At 47.4% G+C, this 27,062-nt stretch overlaps 1 protein-coding gene across 1 annotated transcript in view; it reads left to right on the forward strand.

Moving 5' to 3' along the window:
* The first annotated feature begins 299 nt into the window (after positions 1 to 299).
* Positions 300 to 27,062, forward strand: part of LOC135807198 (leucine-rich repeat neuronal protein 1-like) — a 466,844-nt gene continuing 440,081 nt past the window's right edge. The window contains exons 1-3 of the mRNA XM_065321212.1: positions 300 to 451; positions 544 to 655; positions 5,989 to 6,164. Coding sequence (XP_065177284.1) covers positions 638 to 655; positions 5,989 to 6,164 — 194 coding nt within the window. The 5' untranslated portion in view covers positions 300 to 451; positions 544 to 637. The remainder of the gene's footprint in view (positions 452 to 543; positions 656 to 5,988; positions 6,165 to 27,062) is intronic.

Here is a 27,062-nt window from a genome sequence, read left to right on the forward strand (position 1 = left end):
AATATTCCTGTGACATGTCACGTTATCGATAAGCTTGTGTGTTTGAGCTCATGACATGTCCAACATACATGCACAGTAGCACTGGCATGTGGCCACTGCGTGCCACTCATAGCCCTGGTATACATTAGCCATCTAGTTACGGGTGCATGTACATGTACATGTACGTGTAGCTCATTTCCTAGGCTTGTGTTAGTAAGTCAGCAAAGGATATCTACGTGCAGCAGCCAATCCAGCTGCTACGGAGTACCATAGACTGATATCACGGCACTCCTCGTGCGTGTGTTTTGCATATACTTGCAGAGAGTCTAAGCAGAAAGCGAGCAAATAGTAATTCATTTGTTTTATTGAGGGCCTTGCTCCCGGAAGCAGCGCTCCTTTTCGCAAGGCAAACGAACCTTATCGTGATCCGTGTGCTACACCCGATTGATCCTGGAATATACACCAACAGCTGGTATGTGGAAATATTTTGGTTAGTTTTGTTTGGGGAATGTTGATTGATTCAAGGTAACTCGATGGTTCCTATCCTTCTGTTGTCTCCGATAGGGTTGTGTTGGCCGGATTTGAATTTACCATTAAAATTGAGAACATTTCCCAGTACTGGTTTTCAACAGTGTTGCAACCAGTGAAGACGAGCACTATGGTGCTTGAGTTTAAGGTAAGTGACGCTGTAAGGCAAGTGTGACTCAACAATGTTTCTAAGTTAGCAGAGTTACGTCCACTTTGCTTCCTAATAAATGCGGGTAGTGGTGGTGGGACCGTGTTACTCAGGCTAGCTTGATGTTGTTGGCGTCTGCACACACAAAGTACGCCAGGATCAGGATTCCTTGAACGGAAAAGAAACGACATCAACAAAACCAAAAAGCAGCACAGGCCAAGTTTTCCGAAATTCATTCCCCTTACACGTCTACTGCAGAGGGAGACCGTTTCACTTACCTTCTACGTTATCTACTCTTCCTAGACACTGCCGTGATGTCCTTTCTTTTCCTTTCAAAGGACCGTTATAATACTGAATGAAACATACTTCGAAGTATAGGCAATGAAAACATACAAGTACATGTATATCGGATGGGGGAAGTGTCGTTCACCATACAGTTATTTGCTAACTCGTAGCCTGGCACAAGGAAAACATGGATGCAGCAAATGGGATTTTCGGTCATTGACTACTTGATGGTCGGTCTGATCTGCGGGGTGATCCTGGAGAGGTTTGAAACCCGTGCGGATGCGAAAACTCTGGCTGAGAGAGTCCCAGGAAAAATCTTCCTTATATAAAACTCACATTTCGTGGCTTGTTCTCCTATGTCGCGTTCTTGGGTCTCCCGCAAACACTCCTGCTTAGCTCGACATGGATGTGATTTTCTTTCCAGTCTGTGACGACTCTCACTGCAGGGCCTTTACTAGAGTCCCGCTTGCATTACTCAAGCAACCACAGATAAATGTAACGTGTGCGGATGTGAAGATTACACCATACATTAGTCAGGTTTGATTCTTGCCGACATTTGAAGCTGTACATTTGTACTTTTCGGTGCATCAGGTCCCTTGGCAGTCCCCTCACCTCACAAATCTTCACGACCCGAAATGATGCTACCCACACTACCTCCCAGACCAGAGGCCACACATTCAGTAGTCTCTTTCTCCCCCTATTCATGTCCCGGCCAGGCCTCTACAGTCTCTCATTTCTTGGTGCTGACCGCTCTTGGTGCACTACCAGCGATCATACGATCCCAGCGTACCTTGCCTGCTTTTCGCGCTAGCTGCTCACAATTTCTCCTTGGGCACCTTGTAAGAAGGCCATAGGCCTGTTGGGTATACCCAAGTAAAATACTACTACTACTAGTTCTACTTAAATGGCAAAGTGAAGATAATTCAGAAGTTGCGACCAACTCGGTCATGGAAAAAAGATGATTCGAACATGTTTTCGCACAACACTCTTCAGGAATCACCGTTGTACTAAAGAACAAAATAAGAACAAAGGAAATAATATCAAGTTAGAGTATCAAGGTACAGTGACAGCACTAAAATATCAAAGTGTGATACTTTTCATAAAGGTGTGCACAAAACAAGTGTATGAGAATTATACGCGTTGCATATGTGTATCACCAACAAAAGAAAGTGAGAATGAATAATAATAGCAAAAATTGTGAAAAGAATAAGGACAAAATGTTACGAGTTATGACCAACTGTCCACCAACGTCACCAGATCTTATACAGTCTTTTCACAATAATTTAATTGGCTCACCATCCGAGTTAAATAGCAAATCTAAACGTCAATAAGTTTTAAGGAAGAGGACATAATGGATACGAGTTAAGAGTAACTCTCCATCACTAGCCATTGGCGGACTATGCTCGGCCAATCGTCAAATTATGCTTTTGATTATGCCACAATTATGCCAACAAATATGCTGAATTATGCTGAATTATGCTCGGTTCCACTATGTATTCACGCTGTACATAGAGGATTGAGAAACAACGCATACACACATGGCCATGCCCTAAGCATAATTTTTGTCTAAACCGAAAGATTATGCCGACCTTACACGTTAGGGTTTATCGGGTGTTAGCGGCCGTCGTGAGTTACCTTCGGGAACGGATACGATAATTTTTTTTATTTTTTACACTTTGGAATCCGTATATTATGCCGGAGCATAATTTGTTGACGAAATCCCAAGATTATGCCAAATATTATGCCTGCATAATCCGCCAAGGGCTATGACAAGGAGTCGTAACTGGGGTATTTAAAAAAGAACCATCTGCAGGCTTTCTGACAAAGCTGTATTATGCCCTAAGCATAATTTTTTGTCTAAACCGAAAGAATATGCCGACCTTACACGTTGGAATCCGTATATTATGCCGGAGCATAATTTTTTGACGAAATCCCAAGATTATGCCAAATATTATGCCGGCATAATCCGCCAAGGGCTCTCCATCACTGTAACCAGATACTCTACAGTCAGAAAGTGCAACAACTAGGCACAAAGCTGACAAAGTACTGAGACATTCGACGTCCTGACACCTAGCTTCAACACATCTCCGTGGTTGCCAATCACCCACTCTCGTAACATTGGCCGGTGTTTCCGCCGAGTCTTGAGATGTTGTAATAAATAAATAAATAACCGACAGCCTTCCAATTGTGCCTAGTTGTTGCACTTTCTGACAATAATATAATTATAGTATCTGGTTACAGTAATGGAGAGTTACTCTTAACTCGTATCCATATGTCCTCTTCCTTTCTATATTTATTATTGGCTCAACATCCGAGTTTCAATAAGTTTTGGAAGCTATATGTCTTAAAGTAGTCCAACTGTCACAGTCTCCTTTGTTAAATCTAAAACTAATACAAGAAACACTGCTATTCTACAGCTAGCACTATTGGCGGCATGATTACATGAGCAGCGAGCAGTGTGAAAGCAAGTGTAGATTGGAGAAGTGCAGGTGTGAAGAAAGGTACATGTATGTGAGTGTTGGTATGTTAAAGCATGAGTGCTGTAACGAATTCTTTCTGCTTGCATAAATCTGGAACACGAGTACGAATAAACATGGCTTCAAATACGGAGAGTAGACGAAAACTACTAGCATGGCACACCACACTGAAGCAGGAATCATCGTACAATTGCAAGCACTGGGGGTAGGACACAAAATGCTTGAGTACAGCAGATCTACGAGTACTCACAAACATTGCACACTGCTTGCTGCTCATGTAATCACGCCTCCAATAGTGCTATCTTTAGAATATCAGTGTTTCTTGTATTAGTTTTAGATCTAATAACCTACACCTTATGATACCATAAATAGTCACCTTTGTGTGCAACATTTCAATTGATCATAACTCAGGCAGGCCTGTTATATTTCCAAGAACTAAAATTCGTATATGTAGGTCGAACAGAATATTCCCAGCTGCCCATTGAAACAATCGATGGAAGCGCCCCGATGTGTGGTTCCAGAGTTACGAAGCCTGAAAGTCGAATCGCGGCGAATGTCGCGCAATAGCCGCGTGCACAGATTTTAATGAGGGATTTCCCAATCATTCTGGGCATGTAGTGACGGTGAAACACGTTCGAAACGGCATACGGACTAGTGACAGTTTGTGAACTTTTGGAAGTAATTAGTTTGTTACGAGCAAGGCTAAGAGCGAAATGGCAAGACGACTTCTGTTTAAAAAAAAAAAAATTATTGGGAACACAGCCCTACAAAGAGACATGTGGAGACAAACACAAGACAAGACACAGGGGATGTAGGGACGACGTGCCGATGTACAGGGAGCAGCTCGACCGACCAGGGGTCTCGGCGTTAGCGTTGCAAACTGGCCACGAAAAAAGGGGGAGTTGCATGGTCAGGTAGCAAGAATAATAATTTGGTGCGGGAAAGGGGCGCTAGTATTGCACCAAATAATATAAATACGTGTAATGACTAAACCAGAAGGGAAAATGAAGAAAGAGAACAATAATCATAACAAGCAAGTACTAGTAGAGAGGTAAATACTAAATGGGTCTCAATATCATCGTCACAGGTACTGTGTGGACCACCGCCATCTCTTTCGGATTAGATCCTTACATACGTTGACCTTGAAGGTTTGGAGGCGTCTTGAATGAGGCTCGTGAAGCAGGAGGTCCGCAGGCAGGTTGTTCCAGGGTGTGATGGCGAAGAAGAGGAAGGACCGCAGGAGGTAGTCAGGGGCTGTGCGAGGGGGTGTCCACTTCAGCTGAAAGGCATGGTGCGTCTGACGTTTTTGCCGTGTGCACATGCTAGCTACGGCAGGGGGCTTGGTTGGTGACAGCATGGCCTTTACCTGAGGAGGCCCTGGAATGTAGTGCAGCTTTAACAAGTATGACAGGGCTGCCACCATCCGACGAAGCTGAAGACTTTGGAGGATGGTTCCAGGTCCCAGGAAATGCAGGGCACGTTGCTGAACCTTGTCCAGCTGGGCCATGTTAGTTGCGACTGCGCTCGACCAGGCCAGTGGGGCATATTCAAGTAGGGGTCGCACGAATCCCTTGTAGACCGTCACTCGACCATGGTCGTCCAGGATGGGTGCTGCCTTTCGTAGGAAACCTAGCCTTTGGGAGGCGCGCAGTGCAACACTGCGAGTGTGCGCTCTGTAGGAGAGAGTAGGGTCGAGCATGACTCCCAGCAGCTTCAGGGTATCTGTCTCCTGGAGTGCTTCACCTCCAAAGGTGACTGGTGGAGTGCAGGCTGGAACGTGCTTGCGAAGTAGAGTCAAGCGCTGTGTCTTGGCTGGCTCAAAACAGATACGCCACTTGCGGCCCCACTCCTCAAGACTGTTGAGGGACCCTTGGAGGGAGGCGGTGGACTGTTGGAGATCGTCAGTTGGCTGTACGTTGTTGGATTATTGGCGTGGCAACTAAGACACTTGGATATAGCGCCAGAGTTTTAACATTCGTAATGGCAAGTGTAGGCTCCTCTTGCGACGAGCTTTCAAGGAAGCCCAAGATTGAAAAAATCGTCAAAAGGAGAATAAAGTCGTAGCCCGGAGAATTATGGAATTTGAGGTGAGTCGAGATCAAATTCAGTCGGCGTACATTTTCCGTACATATATGGCTTTAGAGAGCATGATATCTTGAGCGACTGTTGCCGTCATTGTGGATTTGTTGCCATGGATCAGTTTATGACTCGCATTTCTCGTCCCTTGGTGCTGTTGTCAGCGTGTTGTGGTCTTTGGCGATTTCAGTCAAAGAGAGGGCAAGGGCATGGATGTTTTAGTGCTGGTAGATTAGTGGAAAGGAATGTGACCTCGCTCCTTGTGTGATGCATTACGCTGAATTAACTCAGGACTAATACCCTCGCAGTCAGCATTATTGGCCCCATTGGTTTCCAGATATGGGTAAAGACTATGTGACTAATCCAGCGGTGCTAAACATGTTTGTTGTTCGTTTGTTGGTATTTATCTGAAAGAAGAAGTGCCAAGAACTCAATAACATGAGTGCGAATGTGATGATGGCTACGGCCAACATCTTCGTGTCCTGTTTCTAACAGATGTCAATCCACACTGTACTGTCATTGGTAATCTGCTACTATGTACTCACCGGTACTACAGTGATGAGTTGTCCAGCATCATGTACGTGTGCTGGTGCACCTTGGTACACTGTAAATTGCCAGTATCGCAGATTAACAATGGTGCCTGGTGGAATACCGAATACAACAATAACTCTGTAAGTCACCCATCTTGGAATATGCCGTGCAGCCATTCACACTTTCCACATCTGTTACACTGAATTGTCGGCATTTGCAATGTGATGAGATCACCGGCTCAAAGTTCCGTATGTGATGGATATTTTTGATCCATTGTTTTTTAGAAAGCTCAGGACAAGAAGAAGCCATTGTAGCAAGTCGCATCTCAATTTTGACACTCTCACCACCAGCAATACAAAACTCGACCCACGGCGGCCGTTATCATAAATAATTTGCAACACACTAAAATATTTTCAGATCATTACAAATTGCGGATCAACGTTGTTTGAAGACCTGGGCTTTCGAGCAAAAGCATCGCATTTACTCCTTGGTGAAGAATCGTTAGCAGGGCCTGCTCTTGACATTCAACTCAGCCCAGTCAGAGTGTACCTGGCGCATGCAGGCCAGCCGGGTCAAGCCGGGTCAGATCATCCTGCAGAAAAACAACCAAAAAGCCTGCTCAGAACGCAGGAAAACAGAAAGGCGAATTTATTACCGGAAATCGGAAATTTTAGAGAACAAGGCGAATTATCAAAGTCCGCAAACGTAGAAGGTAAACGACATTATGTGAAGAATGCAAAGCAGTAACATAATAGAGCACTGGAGGGTGCCTGCAGCACCTTGTGGAGTGGCTGCTTGCTGCCACTGCATCACCTGCATGGCCAAGCCGACTGCCTCGGACTGGCATCTGCTGCACCATGTGCTGAAAGGCTTCAGCAGACTGGAGAACTGGTGGAGTTGCAACTGCTGCTGCTGGCGCTACTGGCAGCTGCTGCTGGCGCTGCTGTTGCTGGTGGCGCTGTTGCTGCTGCTGGTGTTGCTGCTGCCGCTGCTGCTCTGGGTGTGCGGGCCAGGTCCTTCCGTTCAGACGGGTTAACGTTGCAGTCGTAGTGCGCCCAGTCACCTCAGAATGCCATGCAGCCATAGCCTTGTCGTAGTTGAAGCAGTGAGTTCTTACCTTTCAACCACGCATCGCAACCAAATCCACCGCCACTCGTCTTCCTTTGGAAATGCGTCTTGCACAAAGCGCATGACATGGATAGACTGGCATGGTCGTAGTCCAGCAAGGGTCGACCTTTCTTCCAAGAGTCTTGGAAACTTCTCAAAGCGTGAGTTTTTTACTCTTCGCTGCGGGCTCCATCGTCCAAATCACCAGTCGGCTGAAAACTTGCAACTGCGTCAAAAGCTATAGCCAAAGTTACGCTTTTGACTGCCTGCCCCATCGACTTTGAATGTCCTGACTTCCTGCTCGCCGCTGGCCAGATCGCGCTCGAGCCAGTTGACCCCAGTAAGTTGACCCTAGCCGAGTTTCTGTCGCTTGTATACTGTAGTCTGTAGAGTGTAGTGTGTACGGTTGCGCTAGATTTGCAACAGATGGGGTCCGCGAGTCGTAAAATACCGGTATTTTAGGAATCCATTGTCAGTTTGAGACATTTTTCAGCCGGGTCAGACTGGACCCGGTGTTATCTGTTCAGCCAGGTCGTGCAGGTCCCCAGCCGGGCGCGTTACCCGGTTGACCGGGCTCTCCAGCAAGCCCTGGTTAGATTACAAAGCTCAAAGTGTTGGTTCACATATCGCCGGTACGCGCCGGGAGTCACCGGGAGTGGGCCTCTGGCAACTTATCCCGGCGCATTGCGATAATGTGAACCAGTGCAGTCATAACAAAATCATACGGTAAAATATTGCTAGGGACCGCCGGCAAAGTTGGACACTCTCCAACTCTTGCGATTTGCCCTGGCGCCGATCCCGTACAATTTTGACCAAAAGTGGTTTGTGACCCCTTCGCGCCGGTGATCGTCGGTGCCGGTAGACAGACTTTGTCAAAATTTCAAACCAAGACTCATCCTAAATTTTCATAAATTGAAGCTAAATGTTAGGTACCTCCTCCCGTACAATCTTACGTACAACCTTTCCTAAGCTGGCCGGCCTGCATGCACCCGCACTAGGTCATACTCACCTTTCATTCCGTTGGCCTGGGTAGCTACTTGCGCGCGCATGTTTGCCATAGCTAACCAGGCCCTTTATATTGCGTTGTTTCTCAGTCGAGATCTCTCTCTTCAATAATCTCGCTCTCGTCAATAATCATAATGTAGTCGCAGTTCGTCTTTGTCTCCATCTGTTCGTCTACCCTAATAAATGTCGTTCCACCTACCTGTCCCGTTGTGAATTGTGTCTGGAGAATTTTGGGTCTAATCCATACTCAACATTGGCGCCCAACCATTGCTCGGAACCCATGACCCTCTTGCTCTACCGCCCGGCATTCGTCTCGTCGTCAGTCTCGTCTAGTTTTCAACCTCGTAGCAGCGGAGCAGTAACTCGGTCAGCTACTCTCACATACTGATCGATCTCTGGCTCGATATCTCTCTCTCTCCCTCCCCTCCCCCCCCCCCTTCTCACTCTCTCTCCTCTCCCCCCCCCCCCCCTCCCTCTCTCTCTCTCTCTCTCTCTCTCTCTCTCTCTCTCTCTCTCTCTCTCTCTCTCTCTTTCGTGCGTCCTACTTCGTCAAATTTATTTTCAGTTTATTTATTTCAAGAGTCGGTGCGGAGAAAGCAATTTTATGAGTGCAATTAACAGTATAATAGATGCAGACATGGCCAGACAACAACTAAGTATGCCTCATTTCTTGTTGGATAATACCAACGAAGTAAACAAGAAATGTTGTTCTTTTCGAAACGCGGGTGCACAGTCCAGAGTTCACGGACTGTGCTGGGAGTGCAGTACGCACTGGCTGCACAGTGCGGAGTTGCAGCATGCACATGAAGGTGCATGAAGGTGCATGCTGGTCTGAAGACAGTGTTCTTTTTGTTCTTTTTGTTCTTTTTGTTCTTGCACTGCTGCTGTACAGGGGCGTTCTTTTTGTTCTTGGAGCAGCTGTTCTTTTTCTTCTTTTCTTTTTTACAAAAAAACACACCATTTGACGGCACAAAGCAGCAAGGCAGCGATGGGACATATGGAATGGAAGGAGTGGGGAGAGGCAGGTGCAGCTTGACCGACCATAGGGTCTCGGCTTCATTGCAACCCAAGCGCTCCACAAAAACAAAAGATTACAGAAAATACGCAGGGGGGGGGTAGATAACTGGGAATTACGGGGGAAAGTATGCACAATAAGAAGTTATCAGAGAGTCAACGAAGTGAATGGAGGAGGGAACAGAGTTAGAGCTTTTTTTCGTCTTTTTTCTTTGATTCATAGCCTGTCCGTTGCCCACTCCCAGCGGGTAAGGCGCAGGTGGGTGTTGACCTTTTCTTTGAACATCTGCAGTCCTTTCCTTGTTGCTGCGACCCTGCTGTTGCTGCGACCCTGCTGTTGCTGCGACCCTGCAGTTCTATTGTTGTTGTTGTTGTGGTGTGTACGAGAGAGTCGAAAAGAAAATGGAATTTTAAAGGATTTTTATTATTCAAAATTAACTCGTCTGGCCATGTCTACATTTTTTTTTAATAAGTACACAACCTACTCGTCAGAAGGGGAGAAGACAACAGAGTATACAATAACAAAACAGCAGGGAGAGTAGGGGCTGCAAAGCAAGCCTGTGCTGGTGAGGCAAGCCCACCACACCGACCTATGGTCTCGGCGTTAACGTGAGCTTGCGCACCATAGCCTAAAAGAAGGGGGTGATTTAGCGATAAAGACAAGAGAAGGTTAGGTAGAATGGTTGAGGAGAGAGAGAGAGAGAGAGGGGGGGGGGGCTATTATACTCTTTATTTATTTCGTGATTTTTTTGTAGTGTGTGTGTGTGTGTGCGAATGTTTCCGGCCATCAATATTAGGGGTCCGTTGGTGAGCCACGCTCTATCATTCTGGTTGCAAAAAGTGGATAACTAAGCTGTTTAGCCATGCGAAGCAGAACAAACTGTAGTGCATGTAACATGTAGTACAGTATAGCACTTTTGTGAGATCCGTGCGTTGTGTGTGTGTATGTGTGTTTTCTCATCGTCTTAATATTTCCCGGGAGGTCGTGGTTCTTTTTTTGCTCAGGGGAGGTATGTTAGGTACCTCCTCCCGTACAATCTTACCTACAACCTTTCCTAAGCTGCATCTGCCGCTAGGGTTTATCGGGTGTTAGCGGCCGTCGTGAGTTCCCTTCGGGAACGGATACGATAATTTACTTTTTTTTTTTTTTTACCGGCCTGCATGCACCCGTACTACGTCATACTCACCTTTCGTTCCGTTGGCCTGGGTAGGCACTTGCGCGCCCATGTTTGCCATAGCTAACCAGGCCCTTTACTTTGCGTTGTTTCTCAGTCGAGCTCTCTCTCTCTCTCTCTCTCTCTCTCTCTCTTCAATAATCTCGCTCTCGTCAATAATCATAATGTAGTCGTAGTAGTTCGTCTTTGTCTCCGTCTCTTCGTCTACCCTAATAAATGTCCTTCCACCTTCCTGTCCCGTTGTGAATTGTGTCTGGAGGATATTAGGTCTAATTCATACTCAACATAAGATGAGGTCCGTTCGCCATTCTTGTAGCCATTTCAAGGTCGCAAATTAAGGAGGCTCAGACCACCAAACTCCAAAAATTAAAAACACATGGAAAGTTGGGAATTTGTCCCTTGGGTAGTGATTATGTTGACTGTCCAAAAAGAATTGTGGGGGGGGGGTCACTGATATGTTCGGCGTCGCATGAATTGCTTTTTAGAGGGGCGTCGATACATGAAATTTTTCCATTTTCAATAAGAAAAATCTGTTCTGTTTCCTGTTGAAGTAGTATTTAGTAGTAGTATTTATTTTATTTACCATCGGATGCCTCAACAGTGATACACACAACTCTTAAGAGGGCCGATAACGGGATAAGGAAAGGAAAAGAAAAGAAAAAATAGAAAAAAATTGGAATTCAGACATCAAGCAGTACAGTAATCAAACACCAAGTCAACTTCAATCTTAGTACAAGAACTATCAAGATCATCGAGAAACTCAACAGATTCCAAAAAGAAGGTCAAAATACTTCTTAAACGCCACTGGGTCTTTAAAAAGATCCCTGAGTTGGTTTGCAAATGTAGAGGTACGGTGGTGTCTGCGCCACTCGGCAGGTAGTGTATTAAAGAAAATTGCGGCACGATTAGAAAAAGAATTTACTCCATCAGTTGTCCGGTGCTTAGATATGGCAATTGAAGCATTAGAGTGGCTTCTAGTTCTAAGGCTCGTTGTGATCGGTGGAAATAATTCCGTTAGGGTAAGCAGTGAGATGATGACATGATTTCTATGAATAAACTTGGCAAAGTTGAGAATCATATAGTGTTCAAATGGATAAATCGCCAATGTGGTCAATAATGGCGTGATGTCGTCCTGTGACTTAGCACCACAGGCAGCTCGCACAGCACGGCGGAACACAGTAGAGAGCCTTTGGCGGTCCTTAGCGGACAGCTTCGTTACAAAACACGAACAACAGTACAAAAGATCAGGTAGAATTACTGATACAATAAATTGCCTCCTGGCCTTCCTGCTCAATTGCCGAAAGGACCGACGAAGAGCGCCAACCTTAGCACATGTCTTGCGAATTACAAAGTCAATGTGAGGCGACCACGTTAGGCGGTCATCAATGATGACCCCCAGGATTCGGGTGCTGGTAACGCGGGTCAATACCTGATCGTTGAGTATCACAGGAACAGACAGGTGCAGGGGGAGTTTGAAAATGAACATGGCGACAGTTTTGGCAGAGTTGACTGACAACCCTAGGTCCGCAAGATCTAGAGCAAGCACTGAAAGTACCTTGTTGACGGCACTGACAGCTTCATTTGGCGACCTTCTACTGGCACACAGCGTCATGTCATCCGCGAACATCGGCAGCTTGCAGGAAAGAACATCAGCTGTGAGCGGCAGCTTCCGCACATATAAATTGAAGAGCACAGGGCCCAGAATGGTGCCTTGAGGTACGCCACTAGTAACTGGTACCAGAGGAGACGTTCCGATGTAGGTAACCACGCGCTGCTGCCGTCCACGGAGGTATGACTGCAACCAAGCCAGGGCTATGCCAGAAATACCCACGGCCGCGATTGCGATGAGAAGTTGCTGGTGTTGCACGGTATCAAACGCCTTCTTCAGGTCAACGCAAACAACAGCTGTATGCAGACCCGCTTCGCGGGCTAGCAGCCAATCATTTGTTACCTTCGTGAGGAGTTGCTCGGTCGACCGGTGCTTCCGAAAACCAAATTGATCTTCATGGAACGGGCAACGTTCTTGGAAAAACACCTGGAGATGAGAGAACACGAGCTGCTCAAGGAGTTTGGCGAGAATAGATGTTAGAGACACCGGGCGGTGATTGGAAGGGCAATTACGGGGGCCTTGTTTTGACTTCAATATCGGGGTGATGTGGGCAATTTTGAACCGGGATGGAAAGTGTCCAGAAGAGAGGGAAGTGTTGTACAAAATAGTAAGTGAAAGGGCGACTACGTCTTTCAATACCTTTAGCAAAAAAGGCATAATTCCGTCCGGGCCAGGAGCTTTGCGGCTCTGGAGGGCACTGATTAGCCTTTTCACTTCTGAGACAGTTACCGCCTCGAACATCCTGAGGTCCGTAGAGTTAGCCGGACCCATTGGCAGATCATAGGTGGCATGATTATCGGTGACAATAGCGTGGAAGTAATCGTTTAGTCTCTCAGCTGGGATAGTAACTGTTTGCCTCTGTGGCGTACGCTTGGTGATCGTGTTCAATATTTTCCAGAACTGTCGAGGTTCCCGTTCTTACGTCCTGCACTGATCCGCGAAGTAACGATTCTGAAGATGACGGTACAAGTTGTTGGACTGACTACGTAATCTCTGGAACTGCGCCATTATGACCATGTCACGAAAGTTGGCTGCTTTTAACTTCTTGAAGGCTGATTTGCGTTCCCTGATCAAGTCAAGAAGAGCCTTGGTCATGAAAGGGCAAGTCTTCCGATTCCGCTTCGGTCGCTTCCTGGGCACATAAGGCGCTGCAATATCAAGTGCAGCATTAAATTTCTCGGCCCATTCGTCTAACATCAGGTCAGTGTCAGTGTGGTTGCAAAGTGACGAAGATTGAAAGACAACAACATACCGCAGAAGCGGTCTGCGTCGAAGCCTCGGTAGTCTCTTCGTTGTCTGCTTGGTTGCTGACCATCGGTGTCGGAGTTCCGTGTGCCCGCTGTGGGCAATGGGACAGTACTGAGGACCAGGCGATGGTCTGAGAACTCACAGTCTATAATGGATGCTGACGCGACGAGGTCTATGTTCGTCAGTATGCAGTCAAATGTACATGCCAGGTTACGCAGGCACAGGCCGATGGACGGGCTGGGATGAAGTGTGTCTTCCTCAGATTTTTTAGTCTAATCTATGCAGGCCACAACTATGACAGATACCCACCATTGATAATTGTATTATTTTACTTTACTTAGTAAGTAAAAGTGGGGAGGCTTCATGCAGTTTCATAAACAGTTAAGTAGTAGAGCTCACACGCTCTCTTCCATTAACACTGCAATAGTTCAACTCATTTCACAATATTACCACATTTCGGCAAATTGCCTTAATCAGGTTCACAATGATGTGATGTGCAAATTTCCCACCAGCTTGACGGGGTAGCTATGGGCAATAATCTTGCACCACCATTTGCAATTTTGCTTATGCACACCATAGAAACACGTATTCTCCAGGACTCACCCCTTGCGCCTATTCTGTATAGAAGGTATATTGATGATATCATTATCCTCAGGATCCATGGAAAACAGCTACTTATGGAGCTGATCGACCGATTTAACAATGTCCACCCTCGAATCAAGTTCGCCTATGATCTGAGCTGCGACAGGGGCTGCGTAGACTATAATAGATGTCACCATCGCTTTTCAACAGTCAGGCGAATTGTCATATGAGCCAGCGCATGCGAAAATCGACTTTAGTGACACGCACTTCAAACTGAGAAAACGCACTCCAAACATTCTCTGTTTCTCTGTTTTCATGTGATGTGTGATATATCAGGGGAAATACTCTATCTTCTAAGACCCGTAACTCAAGTTTTACTCAAGATTTTTCAAACGTTTTTTGCATTGAATTCTGCATAAATCCATCTGCCTTTATCCGCTGTCATCTCAGTTTCTGAAAATATGTCACTAAGGGTGATTTTCGCGTGTGCTGGCTCATATAGACTATTTCAGAGGCCGTACAGCAGTGGTTTGTTAGTTGACTACGCATCTTCAGTCCCTACTCATGTCAAGTTGGCCGTCGGACAGTCGCAATTCTTGAGGGCACAGCGACTCTCATCCAATGCTCAGATGCGGGTGGAAAGTGAACATAAGGTGTACCAACGGTAACCTCCCGCGACAGCGCGCCCATGTTAGCACAGTGCACTTCAGCGCGACCGCCTTAGCACGAGGCATTTCAGCTTGGTGCCATTTCAGGGCCATGTCTTGACAGCGCGACATTTTAAAGGGGAAGTTAAGGCAAAAACTAAAATTTCACCAGTTGTAGTCTTCGGGGTGCTGAGTCGAATGGTCTTGGTCCGAGAAAGCTGAGACGCTCCCTTCCTACTTGAATCCCAATCGAACTCGCGCACTTCCACCGAAACTGGGTGACTGCGCCCTACTAGATGGGGATTTGTATGCAAAATGTCACTAAAAGCGCCGTTTCGTTCTTATACAAGCACGGATGACCGCGATTGGCCCATATGTTGTAGTCTTTTGGACGCTGAGTCGACTGGTTTTGATCCGAAAAGGCTGCAATGTCGCGTTCCTCCTTTATTCCCAATCGAACATGGTTGAACAAGTGGTCACGTGCTCCTGGGTGCCAAAATCACCTGGTCACCACGCCAGCAGGCGACAACTTTCACACCAAGGTTCAACTCGAGTTCAACTGGAGTGACAGGACTGCATCCAAAAAAGGTCAAACAGGCTAGTAAGTTGTACCCTGCAGGCACGGTGACCAGCTGACTGGTGTACGCAGGAGCACGTGACCACTTGTTCAACCATGTTCGATTGGGAATAAAGGAGGAACGCTGCATCGCAGCCTTTTCGGACCAAAACCAGTCGACGCAGCGTCCAAAAGACTACAACATATGGGCCAATCGCGGTCATCAGGGCTTTTATAAGAACGAAATGGCGCTTTTATTATTATTATTAAATTTTTAATAGGGCATTATGTTTTTGTATAGATGAGCGGAAGTCTTTTAGTGACATTTTGCATACAAATCCCCATCTAGTAGGGCGCAGTCACCCAGTTTCGGTGGAAGTGCGCGAGTTCGATTGGGATTCAAGTAGGAAAGGAGCGTCTCAGAAATTTTAATTTTTGCCTTAACTTCACCTTTCAAGGGGAAGTTAAGGCAAAAATTAAAATTTCACCAGTTGTAGTCTTCGGGGTGCTGAGTCGAATGGTCTTGGTCCGAGAAAGCTGAGACGCTCCCTTCCTACTTGAATGGTTGGTTAACACCCACATCTCCCGTACTGGCTGATTTTCTTCTCATGCCATGAGGTGTTGTCTATAATAATAATAATAATAATAATCCCAATCGAACTCGCGCACTTCCACCGAAACTGGGTGACTGCGCCCTACTAGATGGGGATTTGTATGCAAAATGTCACTAAAAGCGCCATTTCGTTCTTATAAAAGCACGGATGACCGCGATTGGCCCATAAGTTGTAGTCTTTTGGACGCTGAGTCGACTGGTTTTGGTCCGAAAAGGCTGCGATGTAGCGTTCCTCCTTTATTCCCAATCGAACATGGTTGAACAAGCGGTCACGTGCTCCTGCGTACACCAGTCACCTGGTCACCGTGCCTGCAGGGTACAACTAGCCTGTTTGACCTTTTTTGGGTGCAGTCCTGTCACTCGAGTTGAACCTTGGTGTGAAAGTTGTCGCCTGCTGGCGTGGTGACCAGGTGATTTGGGCACCCAGGAGCACGTGACCACTTGTTCAACCATGTTCGATTGGGAATAAAGGAGGAACGCTGCATCGCAGCCTTTTCGGACCAAAACCAGTCGACTCAGCGTCCAAAAGACTACAACGTATGGGCCAATCGCGGTCATCCGTGCTTTTATAAGAACGAAAATGCGCTTTTAGTGACATTTTGCATACAAATCCCCATCTAGTAGGGCGCAGTCACCCAGTTTCGGTGGAAGTGCGCGAGTTCGATTGGGATTCAAGTAGGAAGGGAGCGTCTCAGCTTTTTCGGACCAAGACCATTCGACTCAGCACCCCGAAGACTACAACTGGTGAAATTTTAATTTTTGCCTTAACTTCCCCTTTAAAGCGCAGGACATGTCAGCGCCAATTTCTTAAGTGCAGATTTTTTCCGTGGGAGGCACTTCAGCGCCGTACATGTTAATGTACGTACGGGCACCAATTTGTGACTATTTGTGACTATGAATGACTATTGACAACTTGTACGGGTATTACCACTGCCATGTACACCAGTCGCCCTATAAAAGACACAGTATTTTCGGGGATAGGCCATCATTTTCCTATGCAAGCTAACTCTCAAATATGGAGCTGAACCGATTTGAGACAGCCAAGGACTACCTCCTCTCAACCCCGCAACCTGCATGTCCGATTTCGAACAAGGAATGATAGCTGGTTTCGCAGATAAATTTCCCCCCGCCAAGTCGAAAGGTTGTCGGTTCCATTTCACTCAGGTGATCTGGAGAAAGATTCAAGCAGCCGTCATGCAGGAACTTCACAATGCTGGTGGTGACCTACAGGATTGCTGTTGTCAACTGATGGCATTGCCATTCTTGCCAGAAGACCAGGTCACAGCCACCTTCGATTGGTTGGAGGAGATCGCCTCTGATTTAAACCTTCAACAATTGACAGATTACATGCGGACACAGTGGATTGAGAATGCTAACGTTCCGATGTCGCTGTGGTGCTACCATGGAAGGTACGTCAGGACCAACAACGGTGTTGAGGGATGGCACCATCGATGCAGTACTGCGTACTATAGTACGCGCGAAAGTGGTTCGCGCTGACAGATATGCGCTGAAGTACCTGGCGCTGACGTTACCTCGTGCCGACGTTACCTCGCGCTGACAGTACATCGCCCTGAAGTGCCTTCCACTGACTTTACCTTGCGCTGAAGTGCCTCGCGCTGACACTACCTCGCGCTGAAATGCCTTGCGCTGAAGTGGTCGCGCTGAAATGCCTCGCGCTGGGGTGGACGCGCTGGGATGGACAAAACTGGTGAGTGCGTATTATTTAAAAAGTGTGAGTGCTACAACATTTTCCTTTTGCTTTGTCCACACGCACTCACAGCTGCCACATTTCATCTACTGCTACCATTCTCAGATACACTGCAAAGATTCACACTACACGCGTTATGCATAACCGCTAGCTGTGCTGCATTCTCACGCTTCTTTTCATATTACTCTAGCTATATAACTGGTTGTTTTAGTGATTCTTACTATGTGACGATGTTCCACTCATGATAGTCACACGAAAACGTTCTGGAATTGTTTCATTTTAATTGTTTATATACATGGTTATGAGTGCACAATTGATATTTTTCATTGCTTTTTTACGACTGTTGTCTCCTCGTCGGTTATTAAAGGATTATTTTTTTCGAATATACAAATTTTTTTTTCACAATGGGCCGTTCAGCGAAATCCAAGAGACAAGAAAAGTTAGAGCGTAGCTTCGCTGAAGCTGGCTGTGACATGAGCATTGCTGAAGAGCGCGAGAGTTCGCCGGTACAAGGGTTGTCCCATCGTTTTCGCTTGCCAGACACAGACGCACCACGTGCACGTCCACTGCCGAAACCGATATTGCTCCCAGACACATTTGGCAGTCAACCTGGACAAGAATTTGTAAATTATATGAGCCACTTTGATAACGCATGTGCCCTGTCAGGCTACACCCATGAACAATGTTTGCGCCTGTTGCCGACGCGTCTGGTTGGCGTGCCACACAAGATGTTGACTAACATCGTCGCCAGCTCGCCCAACATCACCTATCGCGAGCCAGTCGAAGTGCTGCGCGCGAGACTGAACCTCCGCAACTGGCCCCTATGCACGAGGCGACGCTCCGACAGAGAGTGAAGTTGGCCACTGAAACCCAGTATGTGTTCGCGCAGGAGCTGTGACATCTGGCACGCCAGGCTTATCCCGGGCAGAGTGGGCCGCTCCTGGACTCAATGTTGCTCCAGTTGTTCATCGACGGCCAGGCAACGAAAGACCTGCGTCTGGCACTTGCATCTCCACGACCTACGTCGTTGGATGCAGCCGTCCAAAAGGCGATTGAGGTGGGTGCCATCCACGCCCGCGAACAATCCCGATCGGGATACGCTCAGTCGGTGTTTGCAACAGCTCCGCAACACCAACAACAGTCGACTCCCGCACCCAGTCGACCCAGGCACTCGGAGTACAACCCCATCCGGCCGCGCGTTGCCACGGAGAATCAAAATGGCGACCAGGAACGCACAGAACGTGATCGCCTGGCCGGCATCCTTGAAAATTTTGATTCTCGCGTCTCCGCACTGGAGAGAGCTGTCGGTGTCACGAACGGTTTTGTCAGCCAACAGCAAGGCCAGCTGCGGAGTGGCCGTGGTCGTGGCCGTTTCGGACGCGGAGGTATGCGAGGAGCCATGCAGCCCGACCGCGCGTGCTATGGCTGCGGAGAATTTGGCCACTTCCTCGCCTATTGTCCTCATATGAACCGAAAAAACGACGATTGACTGGTGACGCCGGGCAGCAGCCAGTCGAGGAGAACGAGCCCCTTCATTTGCCTGATGTATAAGTGCATGCTATTTCGCCAATTGTCTTGCATGTAGATGTATGTTTCCGGACTGCAACGGTGTCTGGATTAATTGACTCGGGCTCAAGTGTATCGTTGTTGCACGCAAATTTGTTCACTTCGTTGTTTGGCTCTGAGCAAACACTCGAGTCTGCTCCGCGTTTATGTGCGGTGAACCAGATCCAGGATGGAACTGAGCGACCAATCGTGTACGGCAGCCGTGTGCTGACGAAAGCTGAGCGGAACTACGATGCTAGCAATCGTGAGGCCCTTGCGCTGGTCTATTTTGCGGAGTATTTCAGGCACTACTTGTCGGCACGACCATTTGTTGCCAGGATGGACAATACTGCGTTGACTGCACTCCGGAACCTGAAGGAACCCCGCGGACGGAAAGCACGTTGGCTTGACTGTTTATCCGAATATGAATTCCGAGTCGTCCACCGTCCAGGTCGCCAACATCTGAATGCTGATGGTCTGTCGCGCTTGCTGGCCGAACCTGACGCACATGTGCACAGTGAATCTCCGCCACTGGCACCAACACCGCCGCAAGATGCTGCCCCGGCTCCGCCGCTGCGCCAGCGACATCCAGTGCTGTCACCGTTGCGCTGGGTGATCTATCATCTGCTGCTATAGCTGATGCTCTACGCTCTGATCCGGAGGTATCCACAGTCTGGTTATGGTATGACGCGGCTAGTGGCAAGTTCGTTCGCCCACTGGAATATGACATTTCTGGTGTTAGTCGAACTGTCAAGATTATCTGGTCACAGATTGATCAGTTGTCTTTGCGTGATTCCGTCTTGTATGTACTGCCTCCTTTTGCGGATCATGACCACGTTGGTGAGTCACCCTGTCTGGTCGTACCATGCTCATTTCAGGAGAGAGCCATGATCGCTGTACATTCTCTACCTACTGCTTACCATCCTGGTGTGGAGAAAACCCTGTCTCAAGCTCGTATGCGTTTCTACTAGGTTGGAATCGCTTCTGACATCACCGAATGGGTTCGATGCTGTCACACCTGTGCACAGCTTCGAGCGAAGAATTCAACAAACCGTGCACCACTTCAGCCAATGATTGCCGGTTATCTGTTCGAAATTGTTGCCTTGGACATTGTCGGTCCTCTGCCTGAAACGTCCCAGGGCCTTAAGTATCTCCTGGTCATGGCGGATTACTTTACGCGATGGGTCGAGGCTTTTCCTTTGCGCGATATCACTGCTGTTTCGGTCGCTGCAGCTGTCGTTAATGGTTGGATCAGTCGGTTCGGTGCACCTGAACAGCTTCATTCAGATCAAGGGGCCCAATTCGAATCTCGGCTATTTGCGGATATCTGCCATCTCCTTGGTATCCGGAAGACACGAACCACGCCATATCATCCTTCTGGCGATGGTCTGGTGAAGCGCGTCAACCGCACTCTTCTAGGTCTGCTGCGTGCCCACATTACTCCAACCAGCACGGAGTGGGATGCAACGTTCCCTCTCCTCTTGCTGTCATATCATGCTGCAGTGCACAAGTCCACTGGATTCAGTCCAGCGCGCCTGCTGTATGATGCGGATGTCCGGTTACCAGCTGATATTGTGTTCAATTTACCTTCACCACCTTCCACTGATATGCATACCTATGTCCGTAGTCTCGACACTTCTCTGCGGAATATTCATGTTGAAGCCCGTCATAATGCTGATCTTGCTCATGCGTCTCAAGAACAGTTCTATAACCGTCGCGTTCATGGTGAGCCTTATGTTGTAGGTCATCAAGTATATCTTCATGATCCAGCTATTCGTGCCTACGAGCACCATAAATTTCATCGTTTCTGGTCTGGTCCACATACTATTGTGCGTGTTCATGGTCCGACATTATACACGTTATTGCTGAATGGAGTTTAACGTACTGTTCACTTCAATCGCTTGAAGCCAGTTACTTCATCGTGCCCAGTTTCCTTACCGTCGTCTGTCCATGATCTCCCCGACCCAGTGAGTTTGTCAGCTAATAACGTTGTTCCTGTTGTGCCACATGATGCCGATGACTCTGTGCCGAGTACGCCTGCAATGTCGCCGTCTGTTGTCATGTCACCTCTACGTCCTCCTGTTGCTACTCCAGTATTAGTGCTTCGATCAGGCCGGATACGCACTGCTCCTGTGAGATTTGGTGACTATGTTTTGTAGTTAGGTGATTGTATACCCGTAATTTTTTTCTTTTGTCTATATTATAAATTTAATTGTTTTTGCCCTGCTTGCCTGTTATTCACGAGGTCGTGAATGGTGAGAGGAGGGGAATTGTGTAGTATAGGCCAATGATTACTTATTATTTCTTACATTTTGTATTTAGTATTTCCTGCTCCTGTCCACGTGACGAATCTCTGGCCTTGTTAGCTGCGCGCATGCCCACGTGTTTCTTGCCTTTCTCTCTCTTCCCCTCCATGACATGTAACATTAGTTTTACTATCGATATGAACAGTTTGAGTGTCTGATGAAAACAGAGAATAGTCTTGTATTACTATTAGGAAAGGAAATCCTACAGAGTAACTTGGAGAAGCAAAGGCACAGGGAATTGTTGAAAAGACCTGGGAAGGGCGACTTCAGAGGTGAGAATGACAGTTACATCAAAGTCAGGAAAGCATTCGTAGGCAGTCAAGAATCACTTATCATTCAGTACTAGTTGTCGTCAACTCGTAGGCTATAACACACAACTTTTCATGTTGAACATTTTCGCTCCCCAAATACACAGGAATCATAATTCAAAGTAGTTCAATTTGTGTTTACTATGGTGGCGGGGCGTTATAGGGCCCGACTTCTGCGAAAATCAGGCTTAGGTTGAAAATCATTTAATTGAGAAAAAGTATGTTTTGTAAAAGTTTGTGTCCTGCGTAGACACCTTCGAGTGCAGCGAAGTGAAACGAAAGAAAATCACGCTTGTTTGAAGAAGTAGAAATCATGGCAGGAAGGGTTTCAACGCTCAGGGAAGTCATAGGGCTCCTGGTAGAATATTCGGCCTTATTCCATAGTACGGTAGGAAACCATCGTGATGGCGTACTTAGACATGCGCTGTTGGGTTGTTTCCTCGCCGAACGACTTCACCTCTACATTTTCAACACCAACGTGTTCTGCATTGATTGCTCACACCATCGTTGCTCACACCAACGCTGAAGTCACAAATGACGCCTCAGCACCCGAGTCCAGGAACTCGCGAACCTTCGCCGTTCAAGTTCTTCCCTCGACTCGTGCCACTCCGGTCATCAGCCGCACACTTGTTGAGTGTAGACAGCACGATCCAACCTTCTTCTCCGTTACTATCTCAGTCGGTTTCTCCTGGCTGTAACCTGCTCCATCCAACACATCATGTATTAGCAGATGGTGCTTCCTTTGGCACTCTGAGCCTGACCGACATTCCCTTGCCATATGGCCATATTTGAAACGGGTCCAGCAGAGTGTCTCTCGCTGCTGAAAAAACTTTCTCCCTTCCTTTGGCAGCGACTTGAGCTGCTTCTCTGTGTCTGCGACCGATATCGCCATGCACTGAGCCTTGACACTGATCGTTCCACTGGCTTCCTGGCAGTATCACCATGTCGTCCGTGCGCGATCTGGTAAGACCAGCCGTGCTCCTGAACCTGACGCAGAGACATCCCGTAGCACTGCCGTTCGACCAGGTCCGCATTGATCCTAGATCACCTGCTTTGCCATTGCTTGCAGCAAAGAGGCCATTTTACCTATAATAATAATTGTAATAATTATGTATCGGCGTTAAACTTGGTGTCCACCTCGCTATCTTCCGTCATAGCGAGTGTGGCCTACACCTCTACCTCTCGGCAAACACGCACAACGTATTACTGAAAAGACTCCTCTGACCGCTGCTTGCCCGTCAGCAGTGTCTTTCCGAGCGAGGGAAGCAACTCTTGCTTTGCTTCCTCGTAGTTATTGCAGCAAATACAGATCCTCTCCACTGTGCGACCCGCTAGTGTAGCGTTGGCACGCTGGTGACTTCAAAGCGTATGGCGTATAGTGTTTAGAGTATAGCATATCCCCGTACTGTATCCCCATACGTTAGCGTGTCTCCGTACATTAGCATACGGAGTCTGCCTGTGCATTAAAGCAGCTGTTCACGATTCTTTTGAGCAAGTTAATTTCGTTGCCAGTACATTTCAATTGCCAGTTACAGTGTGTTCACTGAGACCCTTGTGAATTCTTGCCTCTGAGAGACTGCGGCCCGCTACAAATTGGCGGCAGCGGTAAATTCATTTTGTTTCTTTCTTTACCTAACTGTGTTACTTTACACGTTTCTCGGACCCCATGGCTCAACCCGCTACAGCTCCGTGCGACGAATCAAGATGAGAATCATGTTTCTTGCCTTCCTGGGCTTGGCCCTGCTTATAAGCCTGCAGCACAGTCAGGGTGCTAGCGTGGATCACCCTTCTCTCCGCACGGCACTCACTGGAGACTCCGATGGCGATTCCAAGCGACCCGCTACCTACATGTATACTACCGGTGGTGATGGCGAAGCTGATGAGGACGACAACAGGCAGGCTGCTGCCCAAGACAAGGAGGGTATTCCCCGAGACCAGCAGCGTTTGATTTTCGCCAGCACGCAGTTGGCAGACGGCCGAACCCTGAGTGACTACAACGTTCAGCAGGAGTCCACTATTCCCTTGGTACTTCGTCTCCGTGGTGGGATGCAGATCTTCGTCAACACTCTTCCTGGCTAGACCATCACTCTTTACGTCGCGCAAAGCGATGCTATCGACAATGTGAAGACCATGATTCAAGACGAGGAGGGAGGTTATTTGTCTGATGCCGAGCTAGCCGCTCTGAGTGACCGGCTCAACGAAGATGAAGATAAAACCTGGCTCGCCCTCCGCCATAGCTCCAGCCGCCGCCGTGGTTACTAACGCTGATTCCAGGTATGGCATTTTCTTTCCTGTCTTCCTTCAGTCTCCCTGTTCTCTTCAGTCTTCCTTTATGCGAGTGTGTGAATCCAGTTTAGTAGGTGTCTGATCATGGTGAGCCACGGTTTACCCAGCTAACGTGGGACAATGTGTGTGACAACGCCCCTTATAGTGTATTCAGTTCGGTTTTTGAACTGCGATGTTCCTGGCGGGTTGTGCAGCAAGAGTGCTGTGGTTTTTCAGGTCCTATTTGGAGGACAGTTCTTTCCCCTTTTGACCCCGTGAGATCGTGTGAACCTGGTGTGCTTCTACTTTATGATTTGTTTATCAGTTCATTCTTCTGTCTATTCCAAACGTTATCATTTCCGATATTATTTGCCATACTCCGCTTGACGCTCTCCCAGCAATTCGCGATCTACTATAATGTGTACGACTCCATACCTGTATTATATCATGCAAGTCATCCATTCTGCCTATCTCTTATCATCGAGTTTATTCCGACGCGACCATGCATGCCGCCAGTTTTTTTTCTAAATAGCAGCCAGTTGTTGATGTCCAGCTATCACCTACATGTAGTATTCGAATCACGAAGACGTGATTGTATTTGAGAGGGGAGGTGTAGCGTTGGCACGCTGGTGACTTCAAAGCGTATAGCGTATAGTGTTTAGAGTATAGCATATTCCCGTACTGTATCCCCATACGTTAGCGTATTCCCGTACAATAGCATACGGAGTCTGCCTGTGCATTAAAGCTGCTGTTCACGATTCTTTTGAGCAAGTTAATTTCGTTGCCAGTACATTTCAATTACCAGTTACAGTGTGTTCACTGAGACCCTTGTGAATTCTTGCCTCCGAGAGACTGCGGCCCGCTACACTAGCACGATACGCAATCGCAGCAGCCATTCGCTTTCTTCGAACTCGTTCTTGGAACAGATGTCCTCAAACAGGCCGAAATAACGCTCCAGTGGCTGCGTTTCAACATACGAGGGGGTCTTCATCAACTGTTTACGCCCACCACTGTGACTGGGAGCTTCCGTTGTACCTCCAAGCGCACTCTCACTGGCGGCTTCACCGTCACCCTCATACGCCTTGGCGAAGCGCTCGTTAATCTCTTTGAGATTTTGTCAAACTTGGTGCTGAGCGTCTCCTCTTGCCGTCTGGCACTGCGCTCCTCACGCTCCTCGCACTGTCGGAGCCTCTGCTCTACATGTTTCTTCAACTTCTCGCCTTCCAATCCTAACCGAATTCCATTGGCGATGAAGATGGCCTCCAAATTACCTAGTGCCTCTCCCATGCACGCTTCAATCCTGGCTTGGTCGCCAAATGTTGTGAACCCTTCTGATTCTCTTAAAGTCAGGAACGAACGAGCACACGGCACGAGGACAACTATTTTCTCTTCAACAGTATATTTCACTTGATCGAATATTATAAACTAACACTAAGATCACCAGCTATTTATAGCATGCAAATGACAGCGTATATCAGAAAAGCATACGTATATAAAACATGACATAACAGTTTTTACAGTAAAAACCACACACAGCGCATATAGCGTATGCCATTCAGCAAACCTCAGCGGTACACCGGAGTCGAGATACAACATTGCAAAGAATACAATGCCATAGACGCAAAGGCCTTTCCCACTTGAGAACTGGTGGTTTGTAAAACTCCTTCAGCCCCCTCTTCATTTGTTGTTATAATAAGAAGTGAGACACAATCAAGAGTTGCCACAGACATCACATGCCCTTGCACAATACAGAACAAAAACACTTATGTGCGCTTACAATACAATAGTACTGTCAATACATGAAGTTATTACTCAATTTCAAATTTGGACTTAACGGAGAACATGAAGTTATTGCTCACTTTATTGTCCTAACAGCAAGGTCGATATATGAAAGGTCCACGATGGGAAAGAAGAAAGACTGGCATCATCATTAAACGTTGAGAAGAATAATCCCACAGATTATGTAGAGCGGATTGACAATGTAATTCGAAATGGCATAGATCAACAGACAGTTTTCTTCGTAACTGATCAATAATGTCCTTGAAAGGTGTGCTAAACATACTTTCGCTGTTGAAAAGGATTGTTGACATGATGTGGCAAGTGTCAACCTTATGGTCGTGCGATCCTTTGGTTATGTCAGGTAGCATGGAACAGAACCGTAGACGAGATTCATGCAGTAGTTAAATCCACTCTGTGTGACATTCAATATGGCCGGCGTGGAACCATGACATCCGGCGATAGCCCTAATGTGGCGAAATTCCGATCGACTATCATTTTGCACGTTGTTGTATTTGGTTCTTGTGTCGTAGATTCCAGTGTCTGATGTCATAATATATGTAGGGTCCAGTGTCTGATGTCATACTTCGAAGTACATGGTCTAATAGTAATAATAATTATAAGAACTGTTTGGCATACAAGAATCGGTACGCAGACTTATGACTGTTAGCATGGCTCAGTGGAAGGTTGACCGTTGGAACAGCACCAGCAACTTGAGATCGGCGGCCATTCAGCATGGGATTTCGAGGGAGACTCCATATTCCCACTGCTGTTCGTCATCTGCCTCATATGACTACTCCGTTCAGCTCTTAACGGCCACAACATCATCAGAGCCATCAACACCTGTGCTGTGGCTTTGATATGGTATAGTGCTGGTATCTTGGCATGGACGCAGGACGAGTTGAAGTCTGCTGACGCGCAAGCTTATGACTATGCATGGAGCTCCACACGCTGATGTAGCCCGTAAGTACGTCAGTCGCAAGGAGGGTGGACGTGGTTTGCAAAGTATCCATGGTGTTGTCACCGTGGAGAAATGCAATTTGATGCGTTATGTGCTTCAGTCAGATGCGGAACTCATGAAGCTTGCTGCACCCATTCTGTGGCCACATCTGGTTGCCCCACCGGACAACTCACAGGTGGTGAAGTGCGGCTTCAAAAAGATCATCTCTTGGCGTGGACCCAGAAACACTTGCATGGGTAGCTTGTCCGCCAAACAGAACAACTGACCAACGAGAGTACCTGGAGTTGGCTGCCAAAGGCTGGTCTCAAGAAGATCACGGCTGGTCTCAAGAAGATCACAGAGAGCCTGATCATCGCGACACAATACCAGGCCTTGGCAACTAACCTGCTCAAGGCCCAAATCTTCCATCAGGGGGGACGCCACCTGTCTCGAATGTGTGGGAAGGCAGGCGAGTCGGTTGCTCATATCCTATGCGAGTGTTCAAAGCTCGCTGGACGGGATTACTTGGAGCGTCATGATCGGCTGGCCTCTGCGTGTATATGGGATACCTTCTGGATACGAGTACTACAAGCACCACTGTGATCGGTCCAATAGCATCATGCACCCGCGGGTA

Source organism: Sycon ciliatum, chromosome 1 (assembly GCF_964019385.1).
Source record: "Sycon ciliatum chromosome 1, ocSycCili1.1, whole genome shotgun sequence".
NCBI classification, from domain to species: Eukaryota; Metazoa; Porifera; class Calcarea; order Leucosolenida; family Sycettidae; genus Sycon; species Sycon ciliatum.